General features: G+C 52.5%; 1 protein-coding gene across 2 annotated transcripts; it reads right to left on the bottom strand.

The window, feature by feature from the left end:
* Positions 1-6,037: 6,037 nt before the first annotated feature.
* On the bottom strand, positions 6,038-22,996 carry DEDD2 (death effector domain containing 2). Of its 2 annotated transcripts, none has more exons than XM_030299541.1 (5): positions 22,892-22,996; positions 21,921-22,288; positions 20,311-20,433; positions 15,996-16,142; positions 6,038-7,253 (listed from the first exon to the last, which is right to left on the bottom strand). In XM_030299541.1, exons 2-5 carry the CDS (start codon positions 22,246-22,248, stop codon positions 6,862-6,864), a joined length of 990 nt encoding a protein of 329 aa, XP_030155401.1. In that variant the 5' UTR covers positions 22,249-22,288; positions 22,892-22,996; the 3' UTR covers positions 6,038-6,861. The 2 variants fall into 2 exon arrangements, with proteins under 2 accessions (XP_030155401.1, XP_030155402.1); XM_030299542.1 differs by lacking the exon at positions 22,892-22,996 and adding an exon at positions 22,854-22,878.
* Positions 22,997-23,633: the final 637 nt, after the last annotated feature.

Below are 23,633 nucleotides of genomic sequence, written 5' to 3'. Positions count from 1 at the left end.
TCAGCACCTCTCAGGCATGTTCCATGGCTCTCACCAGGCTCCGATAATACCATTTCCTTTCCTTACCCCTGCAGACCTAAGGGTGGTGACAGCTTCCTGCTGCTTTCTCCTCCCTTGTTGGTTCCCTCAACCCTGCCCACACCTCTGCAAATAGTTCCTTCATTAAATTATCTTCAAAATCCCAGCTGTGATGCCCTCTGTTTCCTGCTGGGACCCTGACTGTTAGAGAGCTAGTGAGAGAGATCAGATAGTCTAATCTGAGGCTCTGGCTGGGCAGGGAAGGGAGAGAAACCAGGAGGGGTCTGGCCAACTGGCACCAAACAGAGGGATCAGGGGAGAGAAGCTGTTTGTGAGTTAATGCTGCAGGTGTGATGGCAGAGGGGGCCTGTGGGCCTGGAAGGCAGGTGCTGGGATCAGACTGCAAGATCCTGGATTCTGAGCATGGAAAACAGCACCAGGTGGTGGTTAAAACCAGGCTTTTTGTTTTCTTTTGTTTTAATATAATGTATTGTCAAATTGGCTTACATACCAGACCCAGTGTTCATCCCAACAAGTGCCCTCCTCGATGCCCATCACCCATCCCCCCCATCCAACCTGTTTGGTTTTGTTTTAAAGATACTATTTTTTTAAGTAATCCCCACACCCAACGTGGAGCTTCAACTTACAACCCTGAGATCAAGAGTCACATGCTCTACCCACTGAGCCAGTCAGACACCCCTAAAACCAGGGCCTTTAAATTTGGGACCCAGAGTGTCCTGTGTTAGCATCCCAGCCCTATGTGTCAGCCAGGGAAGTGACTTCACCTTCCTGAGTGTGTATCCTCACCTTTAAAATGAGGCTACTAATACCAACCTTACAGGTTTTTGTGAGGGGTATGCACATGTAAACCACTTGGCACCAGGCCTGGCATGTGGAATAAGTGCTCAGCAAATGTTCACTATGCACACTGCACTTCTAAGTAGTGACTAAGTCCAAGGTGTGGTCACGGGAGTGAATGGCTGGAGTGGGATCAAGGTCAGCAGAGATGAGGTGGAAAGAGATCAAGAGGCTGGAAGGATGGGTCATCACGGGAAGGTTAAGTATCCCAGCAGGATGGTGGCATGGGTAGAGATACAGTCTATGAGGCGGTGTTAGAGTCTTCAGGAATGAGGGCAAGTGACCAGAGAGCCAAGAGATGTCAATGAGGAAGTGGCACAGAGGATGGTAGAACCTGAAGGCATAAGCCTCAAGGAAGCCCAAGTTCTGTGAAGCCAGATTAGAGTCAGTGTCTGCCACACCTAAGCTCCCATAGCCCCTTGTATGTCCCTTTGAGATGCCCCCAGTGATCATATCCGCCACTAAGCCAGAGCTTGTCAACGGAGGCAATGGATCTGACCCATCCTGTAGTAGCTAGAACAGAAGTATACACTGGTAAATGACTGTTGAATGACTGGGGAGGTCTGGAAAGGAACAGAGTCCTGGGTGACATTTAGTAAAGTGGCAGGGCCAGGAGGTCGAGGGAGATGCTAACACCCAGGACTCTCTGGGTCCCAAATTTAAAAGCCTTGGTTTTAACCACAACCCAGTATTGTTTTCCATGTTCAGAATCCAGGATATTGCAGTCTGATCCCAGAACCTGCCTTCCAGGCCCACAGGCCCCCTCTGCCATCACACCGGCAGCATTAACTCACAGAAAGCTCCACTCCCCTGATCCCTCTGTTTTGTTTGGTGCCAGCTGGCCAGACCCCTCCTGGTTTCTCTCCCTTCTCTGCCCAGCCAGAGCCTCATATGACCATCTTATTCGACTTTGTTCCATTCATTTCTCTGCACTCTCTTTTAATAACCTAGTGCCTTACAAAAGACCTCTTATTCAATTTAAACACATGTTTCCTGGGGTGCCTGGGTGGCTCAGTCGGTTGAGCATCCAACTTGGCCTCAAGTCATGATCTCGCAGTCCATGGGTTTGAGCCCCGCGTCGGGCTCTGTGCTGACAGCTCGGAGCCTGGAGCCTGTTTCGGATTCTGTGTCTCCTTCTCTCTCTTAACCTTCCCCATTCATGCTCTGTCTCTCTCTGTCTCAAAAATAAATAAACGTTAAAAAAATTTAAAAAACAAAACAAAACACGTGTTCCCTGAGATCTCATACATGCTATTTCACCTATCTGGAATACCCTTGCCCATTCTATCCACCTAAAGACTCCCTACTCCTCATTCAAGAATGAGCAGAAATTAGCCATCAAGGGGAAGAAAAAGAAACCACAATGACACCACACTGTTCATCAGATTTGCAAAATTAAAGTGTCTGACAATACCAAGTGTTGGCGAGGATGAGTAAAGAGAGGATGCAAAGACAGGGGTGCCTGGGTGGCTCAGTCAGTTAAGCATCAAACTCAATTTCAGATCAGGTCATGATCTCACAGTTCATGAGATCAAGCCCTACATCAGGCTCTGCACTGACAATACAGAGCCTGCCTCGGATTCTCTCTCTGTCTCTCAAAATAAACTTTAAAAAAGAGAGAGAGGATGCAAAAAGAACTCTCATTCAGTGCTGGTGGGAGAGTAAACTGGCACAAACACTTTAGAAAAATAGTTTGGTGATATGGTAGGCTGCAAAATGTCCCCAAAAGGTATCCACAGCTTAATCCCTGGAATCTGTGAATGTTGTATGTGGCAAAAAGACTGCGGATGTGGTTAAGTAAGGACTTTGAGATGAAGAGTTACCCTGGATTATTTGGATGGTCCTTAAACACCATCACATGTATCCTTATAAGAGGGAGGTCATGGGAGATGTGTCACAGAGAGAAGAAGAGGCAATGTGACCACAGAGGCAGAGATTGGAGTGATGTGGCCACAAGCCAAGGGATACTGGCAGCCACCAGAAGTTGGAAGAGGCAAAAAGCAAACTCCTCCCTAGAGTCTCTGGAGAGAGTATGGGTCTGCTAACACCTTGACTTCAGTCCAGTGAAAATGATTTTAGACCTTGGGCCTCCAGAACTAGAGAGAATACATTTCTGTTGTATTAAGCCACCAAATGTGTGGCAATTTATTACATCAGCCGTAGGAAACTCATATAAGCAGGATCTACCAAACCTGAACATACCCATGTCCAGCAATTCCACTTGCAGGTATACCCCTACAGAAATGTCAGCATTTGTTCACCAAAAACCATGCACATGAATGTTCACAGCAGTATTATTCATAACAGCCCCAAACTGGAAATAACCCGAATGTCCATCAACAGTGCAACGCATGAAGTACTTATTTGTGGGATGTTCATAAAAACTGAACCAACTACAAACACGTGGAAGAACTTCACAAACAACACTGAGCAAAAGAAATCAGACGTGACAGAAGACATACTGTACGATTCCATTTTATATCAAGTGCAAGAAGAGAGAAAGTTAACTACATCACTGAGTGACATAAAACTAGCAAAAAAAAAAACACCAAAAAACGGCAAGGAATTATGACTGTAAAACCCAGGATAGTGTTCCCAGCTGGGGGAAGTAGGGGGTTGTGATCAGGAGGCAGCACATGACAGCAGGGGCCTTGGTGGTGGGGGGGAGGCTCCTGGGGTGCTGGCAATGTATTTCTCAGTGTAAGAGGCGCAGGTGTTGTACAACTTCCTAACACCACCTACCTGTTGTATGTACTTTTCGGAATGTTATCTTTCACAGATGAAATGTATCGTGGTGGTGGTCATTTTTAATAGAATGAGCCGGGGTCCAATCCATGAAGCCTTCTTGAGGCCCTCCACTCAGGGCCCTCTGGGCTCCCCCAGCCTCTGCTGCTCATTCGGTCACTGCCCGCTCTGGGTGTGGCTTGCCCACCCCCATCAGAAAAGGAGCTCCCCGGGGTCACCACCCCGCCAGAGCGTTGTCAGGGGCCCCGGCGGAAGCCGGCGCAGGGCCAGGGACACGGGCGCCACCACGCCCCAGGCACACGGGGCCCGCCTCACATTACCAGCTTCCACTGTAATTGTACTGTAATTGACATCGGCCGCCAGCCTGGGCGGGAGGGGGGGGGGAGGGGCAGATGGCAGCTGTGAAAATGAAAGGGCGTCTGACTGCACAGCCACTTACCTCTGACTGTGTCCATCTGTCTCTCTACACCCCATTCAGGAATGTTCCCTAAAGGCCTTCACAGGGCCTGTTCTCTCTGCTGGAACGCTACCTCTGTCATTCGGTGGAACTCCTATTCATCCTTCATGAGCCAGCTCCAGGCTCCTCTCGTCTGTGAAACCATGGACTACCTTTCTCTGAGCTCCCACAGGCCCCTATTTCGCCTGGTCGCAGCCTGTCCGTGCCCTGCCCCACGGAATCTTTCTCCACTCCTGAAGCTCTTTGATCTCCCTGGGTTGTCTTTATGGCCTGGGTCTGACTCACTTCTGGGCCTCAAGGGTGTGTCGGTCACCACCGGTGCCCGGCGCTGGCTCTGGCAAGTCCAGGCGAGCTCCACAGCGGACGCGCTTTGAGAGGCTCAGGAGGCGCGAGACAGCTCAAGGTTCCCGCCACCGCCGGCTCCTAGCATGCACTGCGCCTGCGCGGGCCCCAGCGGCCTCGCGGTTAGGCGTCCCTACCTCGGGCACGCGCGTGCCAGCGAAGGAGGCGGACCTCCGGCTGACGTGAGTGGAGTGGGAGGGGCCTGAAGAATAGGGATGGGCGGAGCATGGGCAGGGCCTGTGCCGCGGAACTGACGCGTGGACGGGGCCCGAATCTCTTCCAGCTAGGAGGCGGGGTCCATCACTCATAAGGGGCGGAGACACACGCTTCAAACCCTGATGGAGAGGCACACCGCGATTTGGCGCAGCAGAGGCAGGACCAGCAGCAGCTTCCACTCCCAAGTACGGAAAGCCCCAAATACCGGAGAACCTACTCCCGCCCAGACCAAGGAGGGTCCCCGAACCGGAGGGAAGGGGTGTGGAAATCCCCCCACCTGTCTCCCCAACCTGCCGTCCACTGGAGGAGTTGTTTTCTATCCTCTAGGCGAGGCACTTCCCCTCCCCGAAGCCCTCTTCTGTCAAAAATGGGGGTAAAGCGGTGCCTGGGAGACTCAGTCGGTTGAGCGTCAGAATTCAGCTCAGATGATTTCACGGTTCATGATGATTTCAAGCCCCTCATGGAGAGGGGGGCGTTGCTGTCAGCACAGAGCCCACTAGGATCCTGTCCCCCCTCTCTGCCCCTCCGCTACTGACACTCTCAAAAAGTTGTTTTTTTTTTTTAAATGGGGATAATAGATCTTGAGTGGGTGTCCAGCAGACCTAAGCTCCCTCTCAGAGAGGGTAGAGGTATGACAGTCTGAAGTCACATAGCCACTAGCTAGACCAGGTCTTGACTCCTGGACAGGACTCAACTCCTAGACATGCCACTCTGCTCCTACACACCAAGGGAGGCCAGGGGTCCAGGTTCCCAAATGTTAACAGGAGCCCCCCACCCCCCATGAAATGTTAGCAGTCCCTGCCCACCCCCTCTTACCCCACCCCCATCCCTGGTTCCCTTCCCACGCAGTAAGGAAAACATGGGGTATTAAGAAACCTGAGTTCCTAAGCCCTTAAACAAGGGGTGGGGAAAGAACAGGAGGCCACAACCTCCTGTAGTCACAAGCAGCAGGAAGAAGTGTTGGGCCTCAGGAGGAAGCATGCAGGTCCAGATTTAGGAGAGGACTGTTCAGAAGGCATGAGGCGCCATCTGGACAGGGATTCCAGGCAGAGAACTGTGGCTCATGATCCACTCGCTTTCCAAAGCTTTGGGCTAGATATCTAGCCCACCTCAGTGAATAAAATGAACACTGGTTAGTACTCCCAGGAACATCCAAGAGCCAAGCATGTGCAAACGGGGTTGAGAGAGGTATGACCCCAAGGCAGTATTTCCTTTGACATATGACGAAACTGAGGCCCAGAGAGGCGGGCAAGCCTCTGGCAGCAGCGGCAGATGATACTCCGGCCTCCTGCCCTTCCTCTAGCCTGATACTGGGCCAGGAACTCCAGGATGGGTACTGGGCCCAGGACCTCATCAGCTCCTTCCTCCAGCCCATAAAGAAAGAGTCCTAGGGAGTCTCGATGCCCACCCTAAGCCCCAGTCCAGGGCAGTTTTATTGGCGCCATTTATAAAAGGCCTTTCCCATCAGCCCCAAGCCTCTGCCTTCCCTTTCTGAGAAGGAAGTTGGGTTTCTGATCCTGGCCCCATAGGCAACAACACACTTGGTCTAATGCTGCTGCACTGTGGTGTGACATGCACTGCGGTGTGACACGCTGGGTGCAGGTCCATGTCCAAGTCTGCACGTCCAACTCTGGGGGGGCAGGAGGATGTGGAGCCAGGTCTGTGTATGGAAGCTGGGCAGAGCCCTGGCCGGCTGTGGAGATGTGAGGGCAAGGTGAGCAGGCCCCACGTGCACCCTAGCCCCAGGGCCCAGCGGTGCTGGAGTCCAGGGTTGGGGGCAGTAAAATCAGAGATCCTGAGAGAGAAGCCCTGAGGCCAAAGACATGTGTGGAGCAGGCCAGGGCAGCCAGGGGAAATTCCAGAGGGGGCAGTGTGCATGTGTGCACAAAGCCCAGGGTCAGGGACACGGTGTGCAGGGGGCCTTTGGTGAATGTGTAGATGTGCCTCCCTCCTTTCCGGTCTGCATGCCTGTGCCCCTGGCCTCCTGAAGCTGAGGGAACACACCTGGGGGTAGGGTTGGGGGAAGGCTGGGAAGAAAACTCAGGTGGAAGTGGTTTAGGCCTCAGAGCCCACATCCTGTGGGAGAGGCTGTCAAGGGGCCAGGCCATCTGTCCAGTCCTCAGAGCTGCTGGAGTGACAGTCCTCTAGGGGCAGAGATGGATGTCCTCCGGGGGAGAAAGTGGCCCGGAGGCTGGGAGGTGGGTTCAGTCCTTCCAGGTCCAGGATCAGGAGGCCTCAGTTGGGCGCCGTCCTCCCTCCTCCTCCATCAGCAGCAGGCGGCGCCGGCCAGCCTCGTAGTCGGCCTCGTCCACACTGACCAGCAGGCGGACAGCCTCCCGGCCCACGGCCTCACGAAGGGCCTCAGTCAGGAACACGCCCCGCAGGGCCTGCAGCAGGGCGCCACTCAGGTAATCGCCCCAGAAGGCGTCCAGATAGGAGAGCTCCGAGAACTTGATGTCACACACCACGGAGCCCAGGTCCCGGGAGCGCAGCACTGCAGTGGCCTGCCCAAACACGTCCAGCTGCCGGGCCAGCGCCTGGGGCCGCCGGGATGCCACGCCCTGCTCCAAGGCAGGCCCATGCTCACAGTACTCTGCTCGCACCCTGAGCCGGATGTCTGCGGAGGAAGGAACGACTGGTCAGGGAGGAGCCAACACACGACATACTGCGCAATGGGACCAGGGGGACCGCAACCCTTCCTCCCACCATCGAGCCTCCTCCAACCAACAGGCTCCTCCCACCCCGCCATGGGTTGCACTGCACCTCCCCACATCCTTCCCCCTTCTGATAACCACACCCAAGTACGGGTGACACCCTCATATGGCTTCCCTCCTGTGGCCTGGCCTCTGTTACCTCTTGACCTGGCGACCTCCTCTCCCCTCACGTGCTCCGCTCCAGCCTCAGTGCCCTGCTGCACCGCCCCCCCACCAGGCAGGTTCTGCCCAGCTCTGCCTCTCCTTTGGCTGGAGCTGCTCTGCCCGTCTTCACAGGACTTGCTCCCTCTCCTCCTTCAAATGCCACCTTCCCATTGAGGCCTCATCTAACCTACTTAAAACTTTACCACCATCACCCTGGCCCCCAACATGTCCAGTCTCCCAGACCCTGCTCCATTTCTTCCCAAGGCACATATCACTTTCTAACCTCCTCTGCACTTTCCTTTATACTGTCACGTTTACCACCTGTATCCCTGCCGCCCCTGAGTCCCCAAAGGGACTGTTTCATTCACTTGTGCAGCCCTGTGGCACACGGTGGGTGCTCGATGTATATTCGTGAAAGAATCAACACATGAACTAAAGGACCTGCCTTGAGACAACCAGCCTCACCCCCTCCTGCCTTCAGGGACACTCCTGCAGGGCCAGCCACATCGCCGGCACCCATCCACCCAGTGAGCACCGCCCAGGAATCTCCAGGCTGAAACTGGGCTGGCTCGACTGGTAGCAGGCGCTCTCTTCCCTCAGAGGTGGCCGAGATAGTGGGCCGTAAGCCCGAAGCTGCAGGAGGTCACTCGGCCACCGAGAGGGGAGAGAGCACGAGGACTACTCAGAATCACTGAAGGAGAGGGAAAAACGGAGCTCCCCATGCAAGCCCTGGGAACACCTGGATTTTCAGCTACCATCCACTCCCTCTGTGCTTAGGCCAGCTTGAGTCGCGCTGCTATTGCTTAGAAACCCGCCCACATCTGCCCAAATGAGGTGGCAGCTCCGCACAGGGCACAGGACCTGGGACTTCCTAGACTGGCCCTGTAAATGTGACCTCAGGCATGTCACCTCCCTGTGGGATTACTGAACTCCCACCCGTGACTCAGGCTACTAACAGAACCTCCTCCCCACACAACACGGCTGCCCTAAGGATCAGCTAGGAGCTGGAAAAGACAACAAGCACTCCGAATTTATTTAATCCACAAACACACCATGTAGCAGGACCTGCTATCACCCCAATTTACAGGTGAGCGAATGGAGGCAAAGAAAAGTGAACTGATTTGCCCCAGGTCACCTGGCCAGGGAGTGGCAGCCCTCCACAGAGGTCACTGAGCCTCCGGTGCCCCAGAGGACAGCTTCGGGTCAATGGAGACGATTCTAACCCAAGAGCCTCCAGGCACCTGTGTGACCTGGAACAAGTCACAGTCTCTCTGAGCCCAGGTTCTTACCTGAACGGGGAATTCCGACTCTGAAAGATTGTTAAAAGGATTAAAAAGAGAGCAATGGATGGAAAAGGACCAGCTAGCACAGTAAGCCATGCCTGACAGGTGCTCCAAGAACAGCAGCCGCCAGAAGCTCCAATGTACCAAATGCTTTAGGCCAGGCCACTGAGCAGGATCAGCCTTGGGGGGCAGGGGCTCTCAACCCATTTGACGGATGAGGAAACTGAAGCTCTGGAAGGGGGAGGGCCATGTCCCCAACTCCCTTTACCTTTCACAGTGTCAGCCACAGAGCACAAGGTGGAAGACAGTCTCTGCTCCCCCAGATGACTTCTCAGTACCACCCACTTCCTCTTCCCACCCCAAACCCCAAACCCTTCCTCTTTCGGCCTGGAGGGGAACCTCACCCTCTCAGCTCAAGGCCCAAGGAAACCTACCTGGCCTCGGCCCCTAGGACTTCCCACAGCACCAAGACCCAGCACCCTCCACCTACAAACCACCTAAGATCTCTGGGCCCACATCCTTGCCTCCCATGAGTGTCTGACCATGCCTTCAGTTGGTGGGGGCCAGGGAGCAGGGGACTGGAAGGAGCAGCACCTGTCTAAGGCCACACAGGGAAGCTCAGTGGCAGAGGCACAGAGCCAGGTGGCGGAGTCCGACAGACCTTGAGGCGAGTCCCGGCTCTGCCACTCTCTAGCTGTGGGGCCTTGGACATGTGACCTCACCTCTCTGAGCCTCAGTTTCCCCATCTGAAAAACATAAACAAACAAGAGGCCCCAGCCGCACGGTGTGGTCATGAGGGTTAAATAAGGCGACTCATGAAGCACTTGCCCCAGGGCCTAGGACCCAGAAAGCACCCAGAAACAGGAACTGCGATTTCAACACCCACCTCTCTAGCCCACAGCCCCTGCCCAGGCCTGGCCTCTCTCACTTGGACCCGAGTCAACCTCTTCTGCTCCTTCGGTCCCAGCTGCATTCCCCCATCCCCTGCCCTCCAGGCACAAGGGCAGTGCCCCCAACACAAGTCTTACTCACACAACGACCTGTCCACCTCCTCTGCCCTGCAACACCCATTCGCCCAGCAAGTCCCAGCCCACAGAACCGCACATCCTATGCAGGTGAAATCCTCCCAGATCGCCTTTCTCCTCAGCACAGATCGGCACTCAACCCGTGGCAGAAACTGTTCACCCAGAGCCTATCCCCCACCCATGGCGGGTAGAAGGACAACAGGACCAGGATGGACTAGTGTCTGTCCCATCCATTCTTTCATTCAACAGATATATTTACAAAGTGGCCGGAATGCTGGCGTGATGTGCATTCCCCCACCACAAGTGGGCCTGGAAGATATGGAACCCCAGTTAAAGAGCACCTCTCATGGGCCAGGTCCTACCCAAGGGCTCTCCCAATCATGGGCCCCAAATCCCCACAGCACTTTCCTCATCCCCACTGACAAGTGAGGAAATCCTTCACCAGACCACAGTCCAACCTCGGGTCTGGAACACGAGAGTGTGGTACACAGAGAAAGAGGACAAGGAGACTCCATGAGGAAAAAGGAGACCTACACAGTACGTGAGCCGCCTCTCTGTCCCTGGCCCTGAATCATGGGCACCAAGCTCAGTCTCTCCTTTAGTCCTCACCAAAATGACTGAAGGGCAACAGCCGACACATACATAGTATTTACCACGGCCTGCACACACGTGTCACATTTATTAAGCCTCTGATTATCCCTGCAACCTCATACGGCAGTGCTATTACCTCCTTTCTGCAGATGGGGAAACTGAGGCACAGAGGATGAATCACCTGCCTAAGGCCACACAGACAGGAAATGGCAGGGCTGGAATTCCAACTGGGGTGCCTGGCTCCAGAGCCTGAGCTCTTAACTACCCCTGTCCTGTTTGCTGCCTCTCACACAACGACATACAGAAACCTGGAATTAAAAGACATGCCAAGGGCCACGAGAGAAAATTAGAGCGAGCGAGGTGTAATTTAGATGGCAGTGATCAGACAGCCCCTCTCTAGGAAATGACACTGGAAGTAAAATGTGAAGAACAAGTAGGTTGAGAGAGAAAAACCAGGGGAGTGAAGAGCAGCATTCCCGGAATACAGCATGGCCCGCACGCCAAGTCCGGAAGCAGGAAATGCACTTGAGGTGTTCACAGGCTGGGGTCGGTGTGGCAGGACCTCGAGGAGAAGGGCACTAGGGCACGACTGAAGGGGTGGGGCCGAACCGGGTGGAGCAGGGAGTCCGGGGCCTCCCAAGGTGACCACACCCCTCCGCACCTCCAGGGCCTCCTACGTAAAACCAGCACCTGCTCTCCGTGGGGCCGCTTTGGGGATGACACAGCTGGATGAAAGTCAAGAGCGGAGGCCAGTGCCTGGCACATGATGAGCCCTCGGAGGGCCTCAGGAAGGACGTGACCTCACGCCAAGACGACTCCAGCTGCACTGCGGAAGCAGCAGGGGGGTCAGGAACAGGGCCAGGGCAGGAGTCAGGGAAGGCCAAAGGTGGCTGGGCCATAAGAGAAGCAGCAGACGTGCAGAGAAGCGGACTGCCTGGCCCAGGTGCGCCACTGAGGAGGAGCAAGGCTCAAAGAGTGTCTGGCGCCCGTGCGGCCAAATCGTTTCCTCTGGCCACAGTCCCTCTCCACTAGGGCAGCTGTGCAGAGGCTCCCTGCCCCCAGGGCAGAGGCTGTGGCTACACTGTCTTAGTGAGCAGAGATGCTCTGGCTTCCTGCACGCAAGTGGGCCCCAGCGCCCCCTGGTCCCCCTGCCCCTCCCTTCTGGGGCAGAATGAGACGCCAAGGCAAACGGGAGGGGACTCCCAGCAGGTGCTGGTTTTACAAAGGAGGCCCTGGAGATGCAGAGGGGTGTGGTCACCTCAGACCGGTCACCAGACTCCAGGGCCAGCACCATCCTCCTCTGGACACGGTGGCACCCCATCCCTTGCTTTAGTCTCTTCCCTGAGACATGTCAAACATTAAGATTCTACTGAACAATAAGGAGAGGCTGCCACCAACGGCAGAGACAAAATCAGCAGCTGCTACCTGCTTCCTGATGGAAGGCCATGATACCACCTGGGAAGCGAGCTTGAAAATACAACAGAACATCAAACCAGAATCTGATCAGACCTCTCCAGACCTGACCACCAATTTTCAGGAAATACAGACAATAGGGGAACACATTCAATCCCTCTACCGCAGGATGCGATTGGCAAACTACAGAACTACTTTCAACAACTACAAAGCAAGGGGAACAAGGGAGAGAAAACGGCAAGATGGGGAAATCTCTGAGATCAGGAGAGGGTTAGGAGAGCCAGCACTCATGAGACAACTGGATCTTAAGAGCGCTAATTAGACAGGGTTTTTTTGGTGTGGGTTTTTTTTTTTTTTAAGGAATTCTGATCTTTTAGAAGTACACAGTGGAAAATCTACAGATGAAATAACAAGACACCTGAAATTGACTCCCAAACAACACGGATGATGCAGCAAGATCACCCATGAGTTGACAGCTGCTGAAACCAGGTGAAAGAGGGACAAGGTTCATCACGCTGGCGTATCTGCCTCTGTACCTTCTCCACAGAAAACAGGGAAAAAAGCAAAGCTCATCCTGTCACTCAAATCCTCTGGTTGCTTTCCATCATTTAAAGAAACGAGGGGCACCAAGGTGGCTCAGTCAGATGAACGTCCGACTTCAGCTCAGGTCATGATCTCACGGTTCATGAGTCCAAGCCCCGCATCCGGCTGTCAGCACAGAGCCCACTTCAGATCCTGTGTCCCCCCCGCCGCTGACGCCCGCCACCTCCCCCACTTGTGCTCTCTCTCTCAAAAATAAATAAAACACCAGGGCGCCTGGGCGGCTCAATCGGTTAAGAGTTCAACTTCAACTTCGGCTTAGGTCATGATCTTGCGGTTCATGAATTTGAGCCCTGTGTCAGACTCAGACCCTGGAGCCTGCTTCAGATTCTGTGTCTACCTCTCTCTCTGCCCTTCCCCTACTCACACTCTGTCTCTCAAGAATGAATAAATAAACGTTAAAAAAAAAAAAAAAGTGTTTTTTTTTTTTTAAAAAGAGTCGGATGCTTAACTGAACCACCCAGATGCCCCAACTGCTCATCTTATGGACAGGGCCACTGAGCTGACAGCTCAGAGCCTGAAGCCTACTTCAGATTCTGTGTCTCCCTCTCTCTGTTCCTCCCCCACTCGTGTTTTGGCCTCTCACTCAAAAATAAACATTAAAAAACAATTAATAAACAAACATTAAAAAAATGTTCTTTAGGGGCGCCTGGGTGGCGCAGTCGGTTAAGCGTCCGACTTCAGCCAGGTCACGATCTCGCGGTCCGTGAGTTTGAGCCCCCGTCGGGCTCTGGGCTGATGGCTCAGAGCCTGGAGCCTGTTTCCGATGCTGTGTCTCCCTCTCTCTCTGCCCCTCGCCCGTTCATGCTCTGTCTCTCTCTGTCCCAAAAATAAATAAACGTTGAAAAAAAAAAAATTTTTTTTTAAAAAAAAAAGTTCTTTAAAAAAAAATAAATGAAAAAAAAAATAAACAAAAGCCCTGGCCCATGGCTGCTGGCCCCGCAGGATGGGCCCCACCACCTCTCCCGGCCTCACCTCCTAGCTGTCTCCTTTTGCTCCTTACTCCAGCCTCGCCAGCTTCCTCACCATCCCTTCATCACCACCAACTCACTTCTACTCAGACCTTGGCACGTGCTGTCCTGTATATATAACCCTCTTTCCCAATCATCTACATGCTCACTCGGTCTCTTCCAAGGGGGCTTCTGAGACGACCCTACCTTGAAAATGCCTCTTAAACTGCATTTCCCATCACTCCCCACCCCTTGCCCTTCCTTCTCTCAGTCTCCACCTGAAGTTTCTGTCTCCTGCCACCAAACCATGCACCCTGTGAGCACAAGCGTCTGCCATCCCCACCGTACCTAGCATGTAGTAAATGCTCTGAGAACACACGTGGGAGAAGAGAAGGAACTGACCCTGCCACTCTGCAAGGTCGGGGCTATCACCCCTACCTCAAGGCTGTCTGAGAATTCAGGGCCAAGTGACTAGCATGCCCAGCACAGCGCCCAATGGATGTCTCTGAAAGAATGGAAACTAAAGAGGTCCTGTGTCCAAACCCAGGACACTCCAGATGTCCCTCCCCTTTGGAAACAGAGTTTAGTCTAGTTCTACCCCTCTCGGGAGGGCAGCTGACTAGGGCTTAACCCCCATAGCTCTCACACAACAGGAGGGGACAAGAATGGCAGATCACTCGGGTCTGGAAGCGCCTCCTTCCACCCTTGGTATTAGACGCTGTTAAAGGTGAGCCATCCCGGGGGCGCCTGGGTGGCTCAGTCAGTTAAGCGTCCAACTTTGGCTCAAGTCATGATCTCACAGCTCGAGGGTTCGAGCCCCACTTCTGGCTCTGTGCTGACACCTCAGAGCCTGGAGCCTGCTTCGGATACTGTGTTTCCTCTCTCTCTGCCCCTCCCCGACTCGTGCTGTCTCTGTCTCTCTCTCTCTCAAAAATAAACACTAAAAAAAAAAAAAAAAAAAAAAAAAAAAGGTGAGCCATCCCTGCTTTTTCAGAAGAAACAACCAACAACCAGGGCCCTACTGGGGAGGGCCTCCCTCCAGCCCCACCCTGCCCAGTGAGTCAGCAGTCAGACCTGCTTACAGTCCTCCCAGCAAGCCCCAGCCACACCCTATGTAAGCACCTCCCTGCCACAGCCCTGCCCTCAGGGAAGAGACCCGAAGCCTCTGCAGCCAAGTAGAGACCCTTCCCCAGCCTCCGCTCAGCAGGCTCCCTAGGAGGCAGTGACTCCTTCTGCCAGCCAGGTAGCTCTGGGGGGCTCTGGTAATTACTGCCTGCTTCGAGGAAGAGTCACACTGGGCAGCCACCCCCACAAGCTGGGGGCTGTTGGAGGACACTGGCTGGCTCTATTGGTCTGTTCCTCCCGGCAGCACTCAGCACAGGTATCTGCAGCCTCATGTGACACTCCGGGGAGGAGGAACCAGAGTGGTGTGGGCTGAGCGAGAGAGAAAGCGTGCCCACCCGCACCCGTCTACTCCCCTTAGGACCAGGGAGACTTTCTCAAAGCCAAAGTCTAAGCACGAATCTCCCCCCTACACCCCATCCCACCCAGCACACCTGCAGGCCCAGGCAGCCTTGTTAGTCCACCCCTTCTCCGTAACAGAACTTCCCTGGGCCAGACCTTCGGCCTCACCTGCTCAGGCTGTGCAGCCTCTTTACTCGATTCTCTGCTTCCTCTTTGTTCAAATTACTTAACACATCCTGGCAGAGCATGCCCTATACGCTTAGCACGGGTCTAAGTCCTTTATAAATCGTAAGTCGTTTATTAACTGATCTTCCAGATGGAGTCGGAGTTCCGTCAAGACCAAGTATCAGGGCACTCCTCCAATCCTCTGCTGAAAACCCTACATAACACTCGCCGTATGGAATAAAATCCCAACTCCCATCTACTCCAAGGCCTGCCGGGCCCAGCGTCTCGGCTCCAGCCGGGTTCCTCCACCCACTCCCCACCCTCTGTTCATGGCACTATCTATAAAGTGAGCTTCAGTTTCACTGATCTGTCGCCCTACTAGAAGGTCGCCTCCCCAAGGGCAGGAACCTCACCGCTATTCCTGTCCCAAGCACACTGCACAGTAACAGCACGAAGAGGCACAAACTGGTAAGCAGCGCACAGCATGGGCCCCAGGCCAGGCGCTGCTGTGAATGTATTACCGGCTTAACTCATTTTCTCTCGCCACAACCCTACTTGAAAATCACCACTGTCAGCCTCATCTTACACAAAAGAGTTCAGCCACCTGCCCAAGGTCAGACAAGCTATTTAAGTGCCAAGACCAAGAAATGAACCTGGCAGCCTGTCCCAGGATCCTCATTTTTCCCTGTGCGATATTCCACCACTGCAGAAGAAAAGACTATAAAATACATAAACCCATGAAAACATTTACTGAAAAAGCAAATGAAATTGAGAGCAGGGAGTGGTCTGCAAAGGCTTCCTGGAGAAAGTAGCACCTGTGATCTTTCAACTCCGGACCAGACATAAACAAGCAAGATAATAACAGAAAGGACATCCGAGTCCAGAAGGACAGAAGCCACTGCCTACCCACTAGGTGTGCCACACTCCAGACGAGTGCCTGTCTCTCCCACCCTGTGTGCAGCCTGTCACAGGCTCCGTGCATGCATTCACCAAAGCCCGCAGACACCTACCACAGGTCACTTTGCCTTCTGAGGCAGGTCTGGCTGGCTCCTGCTGCTGCTGCTGCTGGGGGGTGGCTGGGGCCCCTCTCCGCCGCCGTCTGGCACCACCACTGGGCCGGCCCCGACTCCGCCGCTGCCGCTTGGTTGGTGGGGAACCTGAGGAGGGAAAGACAGGGCATGCTGAGACCAGGATAACAGAGCACTGAGGCAGGCGCCTGGAGAAGAGCTCAAGGCTGGTCTCCATGCCATGAGACCTTGGGTGAGCCCCTCTGCTTCCTGAACCTCAGTGGCCCTGTCCATAAGATGAACAGTTGGGGCACCTGAGTAGCTCAGTTAAGCATCTGACTCTTTTTCTTTTTTTTAATGCTTATTTATTCATTCTTGAAAGAGAGACAGACAGAGTGTGAGCAGAAGACAGAGAGAGAGGGAGACGCAGAATCTGAAGAAGCAGGCTCCAGGGTCTGAGGCTGACACGGAGCTCAAATTCACGAACTGCAAGATCATGACCCGAGCTGAAGTCGGATGCTTAACCGACTGAGCCACCCAGGTGCCCCAAGCATCCGACTCTTGATTTCCGCTCAGGTCATGATCTCAGTTTGGGAGTTCGAGCCTCGCATCGGGTTTTGCACTGACAGCCCGAAGCCTGGTTGGAATCCTCTCGCTCCCTCTCTCTCTGCCCCTGCCGTGTTCACCTGTGTTCTTTCGCTCTCAAGATGAATAAAATAAACATTAAAAAAGGAAAATACATAACCAGTAAGTATAACCTAGCATCATTCAGAAGAGCACACCCCACCCCCAGCAGTCCCACATCTGACCCTGAACAAACCCCTGCACACTCACACCAGGAAACAAGCCACTGGGGCACTGTTTATAACTATCTAAATGTGAAAGCAATGTAAATATCTGACAAGTAGTACAGAGTAACTTCCCGGAGTAGCCTGTTTAGTGAAATAAAGTAAAATATAATGTAAGTGGCTATAATTTGCTACATTTTACATTAAAAAAAGAGAAAACAAGAATACATACATACTTGCTATTTTTATAACACAAAACACCAAAGATAAATCGGAAATAGTGAAATTGGTTACCTATTGACTAGGGGGTGGGGGCAACACTGGAAATGATTCTTCTAAGAACATCTTTCCTATGTACCTTAGTTTTGACTTTTGAGTCATATAACCGTTTTACATATTCTAAAAATTTAAGAGACCAAAATGACACCAACCATAAAATTAAACAGAAACAAACGAATCTAGCTGTGTATGTGTGTGTATATATATATGTGTATATATATATATGTATACATATATACACACACATATATATACACACACACATATATATATATACACACATACATATAATTAGTAACACGAACGAGAGAATTATTTCAAGTCACTTGGAAGAACATTCTGACTGTATAAACTCTCAGTGGGATATACTCCTAGGACAGGAAGAACCACAAATAAATGGTATGTTTCGTTCAGTAGATGTAGTCAGCAGTGGTACTGACGTCATATTTTCAAAGCTATTTTATGATTGTTGTAAAATGAAGCAAATAAATCCATTTTCCCAATGTTATTAAGAACCAAATTCTTAAGGGGGCCTGGGTGGCTCAGTCTGTTCAGCGTCCATCCGACTCTTGATCTCGGCTCAGGACATGATCTCACAGTTCTTGAAATCGAGCCCCGAGTTGGGCTCTGCACTGACAGCGTGGAGCCTACACGGGATTCTCTCTCTCTGCCCCTCCTGTACTCGCTCTCTCTCAAAATAAACTTAAAAAAATTTTTTTGAAAACAAAGAAAATTTTTAATGTGAAGAAAAAAATCCTCGTAATGTTAATTTTGAATTGAAAACACCAATAGAAATTTTTTTTTATTTTTTAAATTTTATAGGTTTTTTTTTTTTTGTTTCTTGTTTTTGTTTTTGTTTCTGAGAGAGACACAGAGTGCGAGAGAGCTGGGGAGGGCAGACTGAGAGGGAGACTCAGAATCCTAAGCAGGCTCCAGGCTCCAAGCTGTCAGCACAGAGCCTGATGCGGGGCTCGAACCCATGAACTGTGAGATCATGACCTGAGATGAAGTCTGACGTTTAACTGACTGAGCCACCCAGTTGCCCCAAATAGGAATTTTTTTTTAAAGCAGTCTTTAACTCTGTTCACTAAAAGAACCCAGAAAAATGTGCCTACTCGGCACCCAAGTCTTGGTCTCTACATGCCAGTGCCTCTAAAAGAAACCAGGCTTCTGGAAACAGCAGATTGCAGGGCTGGAGAGAGAAAAGTACAAGCTGAGTCCAGGACGCCTTACAGTGGCACAGAGCAGGAAACCCAAAGAATGATAGAAGCAAATCAAAAAGACAGTAGGAGCTAGTCAATCTGAACATCAGGAAGAATGACTAACATATTCTAACCCAGTAAATAAATAATAACACGAGTCCATAGTGACACTCCCCCACCCCTCAGGACAAGAGAGAGAGAAAAGACAAACTTTTTTTTTTAAGTAAGCTTCATGCCCAGTGCAGAGCCCAACAAAGGGCCTGAACTCACGACCCTGAAATCAACGCCTGAGCTGAGATCGAGTCGGACGCTTAACCAACTGAGCCACCCATGCGCCCCAGAAAAACTCTTGAAAGACTACATGCCAGCTGATAGACATTGAAAAAATAGTAAGAAAATCACCCTTTTGTGAACACCAATGTAATGACCAGTTCAGGCAGAGATCAACAGTGCATGCTAAACCCACGGGCGATACCGCTGGGGAGCTGGATGTGCCCAAGTGTCACCCCATAGGTTATTTACTAACCGTGAAAGGGGAAAATGTGCCTTTATAAAGGACAAATATGGCAGACAGCACCTTAAGCAAGTGATCAAACTTCCCCCTCACAGCAAGAATAGCAGACCTTAAGCTTCCTGATGCACTCCACAGCGAGGCACACAGCATCGACTGAGGAACATTCCTGCCAAAAACATGTAACCTGAATCTAACCAAGCCTCCTGACCCACTTTTTTTTTTTTTCTTTTTGCACCTTACTTTCACCTCACTAAGCTATTACTCCTGGAAATTACCCAAGTTTCAACTTATAAACTATAAACAATGCCCAGTGGCTGTTGCCACACTTGTCTCCTGGTGTGAGTATTGGGGGGGGGGGGGGGGAGGGAGTGGCTTCCCACGTCACAGGAGATACAGGGGACAAAGGAACCAGTTAAATGACACCAGCAGGAAATTATCAGGCACTTCCTGAAATAATCACGACATTCTACAAAACAACGGGCCTGACCAGGTCAATGAGGTGACGGATGTCATGGGAAGAAAAGAAACAAATACACAGTTGGGGAGAAGTTTGGGTTCTAAACTAAGAGATTAAGGAGACATAATAATTCAAAGCAGAGAAACTCAACTATGAGTGAGTCCTGAAAGTAGAGTCACTCTTGGGGAGATTTGAAAATGAACCATTAGGATATCAGAGAATTAGTATTTACTTTCTCAGGTGTGGTAACGGTCTGGAAGTGGTCTAGAACATTCTCCTTATTCTCAAGAAATGCCTGCTATTTAGACGGAAAGTGTCCCGATGGCTGTAACTTCCATTCAAAGAGTTCAACTAAAAACCCATCGTTACGTGTACATGCACATAAAGCAAAAGTGGCAAAATGTACGGGCACCTGGGTGGCTCAGTTAGTTAAGCATCCTGCTTTGGCTCAGGTCATGATCTCATGGCTCATGAGTTTGAGCCCCAAGTCAGGTTCTGTGATGACAGTTCAGAGCCTGAAGCCTGCTTCAGATTCTGTGTCTCCCTCTCTCTCTACCCCTCCCCTGCTCGTGCTTTCTCTCAGAAATAAATAAACATTAAAAAAAATGTTTTTCTTAAGTGGCAAAAATGTTAAAATTACTGAATCGAAGTGAAAGATATGAGCGTGTTCACTGCATCCATCTTTCAATTTCTCTGTATGTTTGAAGTTATGTTTGAATAATTCAGGAACTAGGAAAGAGGAGGCTGCATAAATGAATTGGCACGGCAATTAAAAGCAACCAATTAAAGGTCCTCGACACGAGTAAATCTCAGAAAGGTATCCAGCAAAGACAGCCACGTGAAGAATACCCACCATGTGAGGTCATTCGGATGAACTATAAAACCACAACAAACAATTCCATTCATTGCTTCTGGACACATACTTTTGTAGAATAAACACACACACATACACACAAAGGAATGCGGAGACAGAATGACCCCTTGGTCCCCTTCCTTAATGGGCCAGGATGGAGCGGGTTCATCAGGATTCAGAAGGAAGAAAGGGACGCTGCCATCGTGCCCACCCACCTAGGCTCACCTGTCTCCCATTGGCCCTGCTGGGCATTTGAGGTACTGCTTGACTGGCGACGGCGACGGCGGCTGCCTTCTGTCCTTTTTGAGGAAGAGCTGGAGGTGCCATAGTTGTAACGTTCCGGTGACACTTCACGGAGAGAAAAATGGAAAGAAGTATTCACAGCGTCTGGCACCCTCCTAGGCCCAGCCTCCAATTCCCACCTGGAGATAGATTACTGCTCCACTGGGAGCCCAGGTTCCCCACAGGTCGGAGCCCAGACATCTGCTCCCTCTCAAAGGCTTCCTGCCTGGTGGATGCTAGATGCCTACAGAGATAGAGAAGACTCAAGACCTCCCGGGGCCACCCCACCCCTATCTACAGCAGCTCCAACTGTCAGGGTTATTCTGTAAGCCAAGTCATGGTCAGGCCCCTGCAATGTTGCCCCCAGCTCTCCCTGAGGCCCCAAGGAGTAAGCACGGTCCCCAAATCTTCTCTTCCGTAGCCTAACCTCCAAACACATTTTTCCAAAAACACTGTCACTTCTTCTCCAGTGCTGCCTTTCTCCTGGTTATCTCTAGGCAGGGGAAGGTCACAATCCCCCTCCCCAACTATCTACTGCACCCCTAATAACCCAGCCAAGAGCTCAACAACTCAATCCCAAGACACACAAAGGACTCCTGTCCTTTAAATCCTTGAATTCCTCATCTTCTTAGGACTGCTCCTCCATGAGTACTTCCCTCAGAGGATTAAGGGCAGAGCCAAGCCCTCAGAGCCCAGCCAGCTGCCTTTGAATCCTGACTCCCACACTTTCTACATGTGTCATTTGCATGTCCCTGTGTAAAGTGGCTTATCTCCCTCTCTGCTCCTGCCACACAGGTCTCTGATGATACCAAATTCATTCCTGACCCAAGGGGTGAAAGCCTGTCTTTCCCTCTGCCTAGCATATTCTCCTGTGAGATCTATGCACATCAGCAGTACAGCCTCCATTCAAATGTCGCTTTCTCAGGAAAATCTTCACTGGTTATCCAATCTGAGAAAGGCCGCCTTCGCTATAAACCGCTGCCTATTTTCTATATTCTGTTAACTTTGCTTTAGTCTTTTTATAACCAAACCTAAAAATAAATTACCTGCCTTAATGGCTGCTCCCCTCCCCCCCCCCACACTAAATATAAGCTTCATGGAACACACACTTTGTCAGTCCCAACACCTTGTAACTTCTGTGCTCAACACACACGATTCAGTTCTTATATGTAAGCAAGCTGCTTAACTCCTCTTAACCCTGTGGTTTTCTCTGTATGGTGGGAACACTAACAGAACTTCCTCATGGGATTACTAGGAGGATATAAGGGGATAGTTCACACGAAGGGCTTACCGTGGTGCCTGGCATGAAATAAGCCCTCCATAAACACTGGCCACAAACCTCACTGATGTGGCCAAATTCCACAAGTTCACCTCTCCCAAAAAGCCATGCCTCCTCCCTCTTGTGTTCCTCATTGATACTCTGGGAGGAGGGGCGGCGCGGGTTGGGACACAGGCTGATATGGTGCTGTCCATATCACTGGCAACCATAGAGTCCTAGAGAGAGAAAGGCCCTGTCCCCACCGGAAGTCTGTCATCCTCCCATTCAACCTTACCTGGACGGCGCCGCTTGCGCGCCAGGTGCGGCAGCAGGTCGTGGCGCGCCAGCACGCGCAGGAGTTGCCCCAGCAGCCGAAGGTTGCTCTCGTCGCACTGCCCGCGGCGCTCCAGCTCCAGCAGCAGCTCCAGGCCGCTTCGGGCGCGGGCCAGACCGCCGGCCGCGCCGGGGGCCTCGTCGAGCAGGAAGGCCAGCAGCTCCAGCTCGCACTCGGTCAGCTGTCCACCCACCACCTCGAACATACGGTGAAGCGACAGCATCCCGTAGTAGTCCAGACATTCATCCTCCTCCCAGCTCGGGGCCGGGGTCAACCCGGACAGCGCCATACCCGGGGGAGGGGGGGCGGCACAAGCTCAGAACCAGGGCCTAGAACCCACACAGAGGGGAGGGGGCAATGGTCAGCGACGCGGGGACCCGGACCCCACCCCCGCCAGTGCGTCTCCCCAACCTCGATCCGCTGGGCAAGGCTATTTTCACAACCCAGCCGTCTCTGCCTCCCCCTTCCCCCAGAAAGGAATGGTATCGCCCGAGGTCCCCTAGTAACAGGTCGAGACGCTAGACCCCGCTCGTCCTCCCAGACCCAGCCCGAACGCCCCTCCTCAGGTGGTATGTCCCGAACCAGCCTCCGGACCCGACTACGTGATTCGGCCCGAATAAGCGCGGGGGCCCATCCCAGGGCACCCTGCCAACTGCCCTTTGACTCTGGGTGGCACTGTCCGGACGTGCCCCTTGGCTCCGGCCAGTGGTACTGTCCGATCAGCGCCGCGACTCCACCCAAATCATACCTTCCGAAAGCGACCCACTGCCCCCCACAAGTGGAGCCTACCAAAGCAGCCCTTCGCCCCACACAGGTGGTGCTGCCCTAACCCGACCCTCTCGCCCTGCAAGGGCGGTACCGCTCTCTCCCCAACACCCAAGTGGTTCCATCTACCCGCCACCAGTCGCCCTCAGGCCTCTCTGGATCCTCACCGGGTTCCGGCGTCTGACGACTCCTGGGCGACGGCCGCAGCCACTTGTTTTGGATCTTTCTGGCACCTTCTCTATTATTACGCCTGCGTCACCTCGCCCCTCCTCCTTCCCCCAACTCGCGCAGGTGCGACCGCCACGCCCCTCCAGCGCAGGCGCAGAGTGAAGCTTCTAAGCCCCACCCCTCCGGGCCCGCCTCCAACCGTAGCGTCTAGCTCGCCAGTGCTGCGCCTGCGCAAAGCGAGAGCGATTCCGCCTCTGAACTGGATCTGGTACCTGGTTGCAGGGTTCTTCTGTGAGCCCGTGACTTAACCCGTCGGGTCCTCGTTGCCCCCCATGTCAAATCCATCTCATGTACTACAGTTCCATCCTAATCACGACCTAGACGCCCACATTACCACTGCTCCTAGCTGCCCATGGCAAAGGACCACAATCCCAACAGTCCTGGCTTCAAATAGCGCCTAGGCCCCTTTATGATCAGGAATTGGACACTCCCCCATTACACTGCCCCTTATTCCTAATGGCAACCAGGAACCTACATCACAACTGTGCCATCTCATGCCCCCAACTGAAATCTCCCTTCATCCAACACAAACCCCCATAGCTAAGTTCTTCCCTGATCAAGACCAGGAAGCTCCCGCATCTCATGTTAGGAACCAATACCTCCTTCCCGATTGCAATAGACCCCTCACCTCCTGATGTCATCCATCACAGTCCCCCATTACAGTCAGACACCCTGTCCCCG

The sequence above is a fragment of the Lynx canadensis genome, chromosome E2, assembly GCF_007474595.2.
Source record: "Lynx canadensis isolate LIC74 chromosome E2, mLynCan4.pri.v2, whole genome shotgun sequence".
NCBI classification, from domain to species: Eukaryota; Metazoa; Chordata; class Mammalia; order Carnivora; family Felidae; genus Lynx; species Lynx canadensis.
The sequence above is the reverse complement of the archived record's forward strand: the minus strand, read 5'-3'. Positions and strand labels throughout refer to the sequence as shown.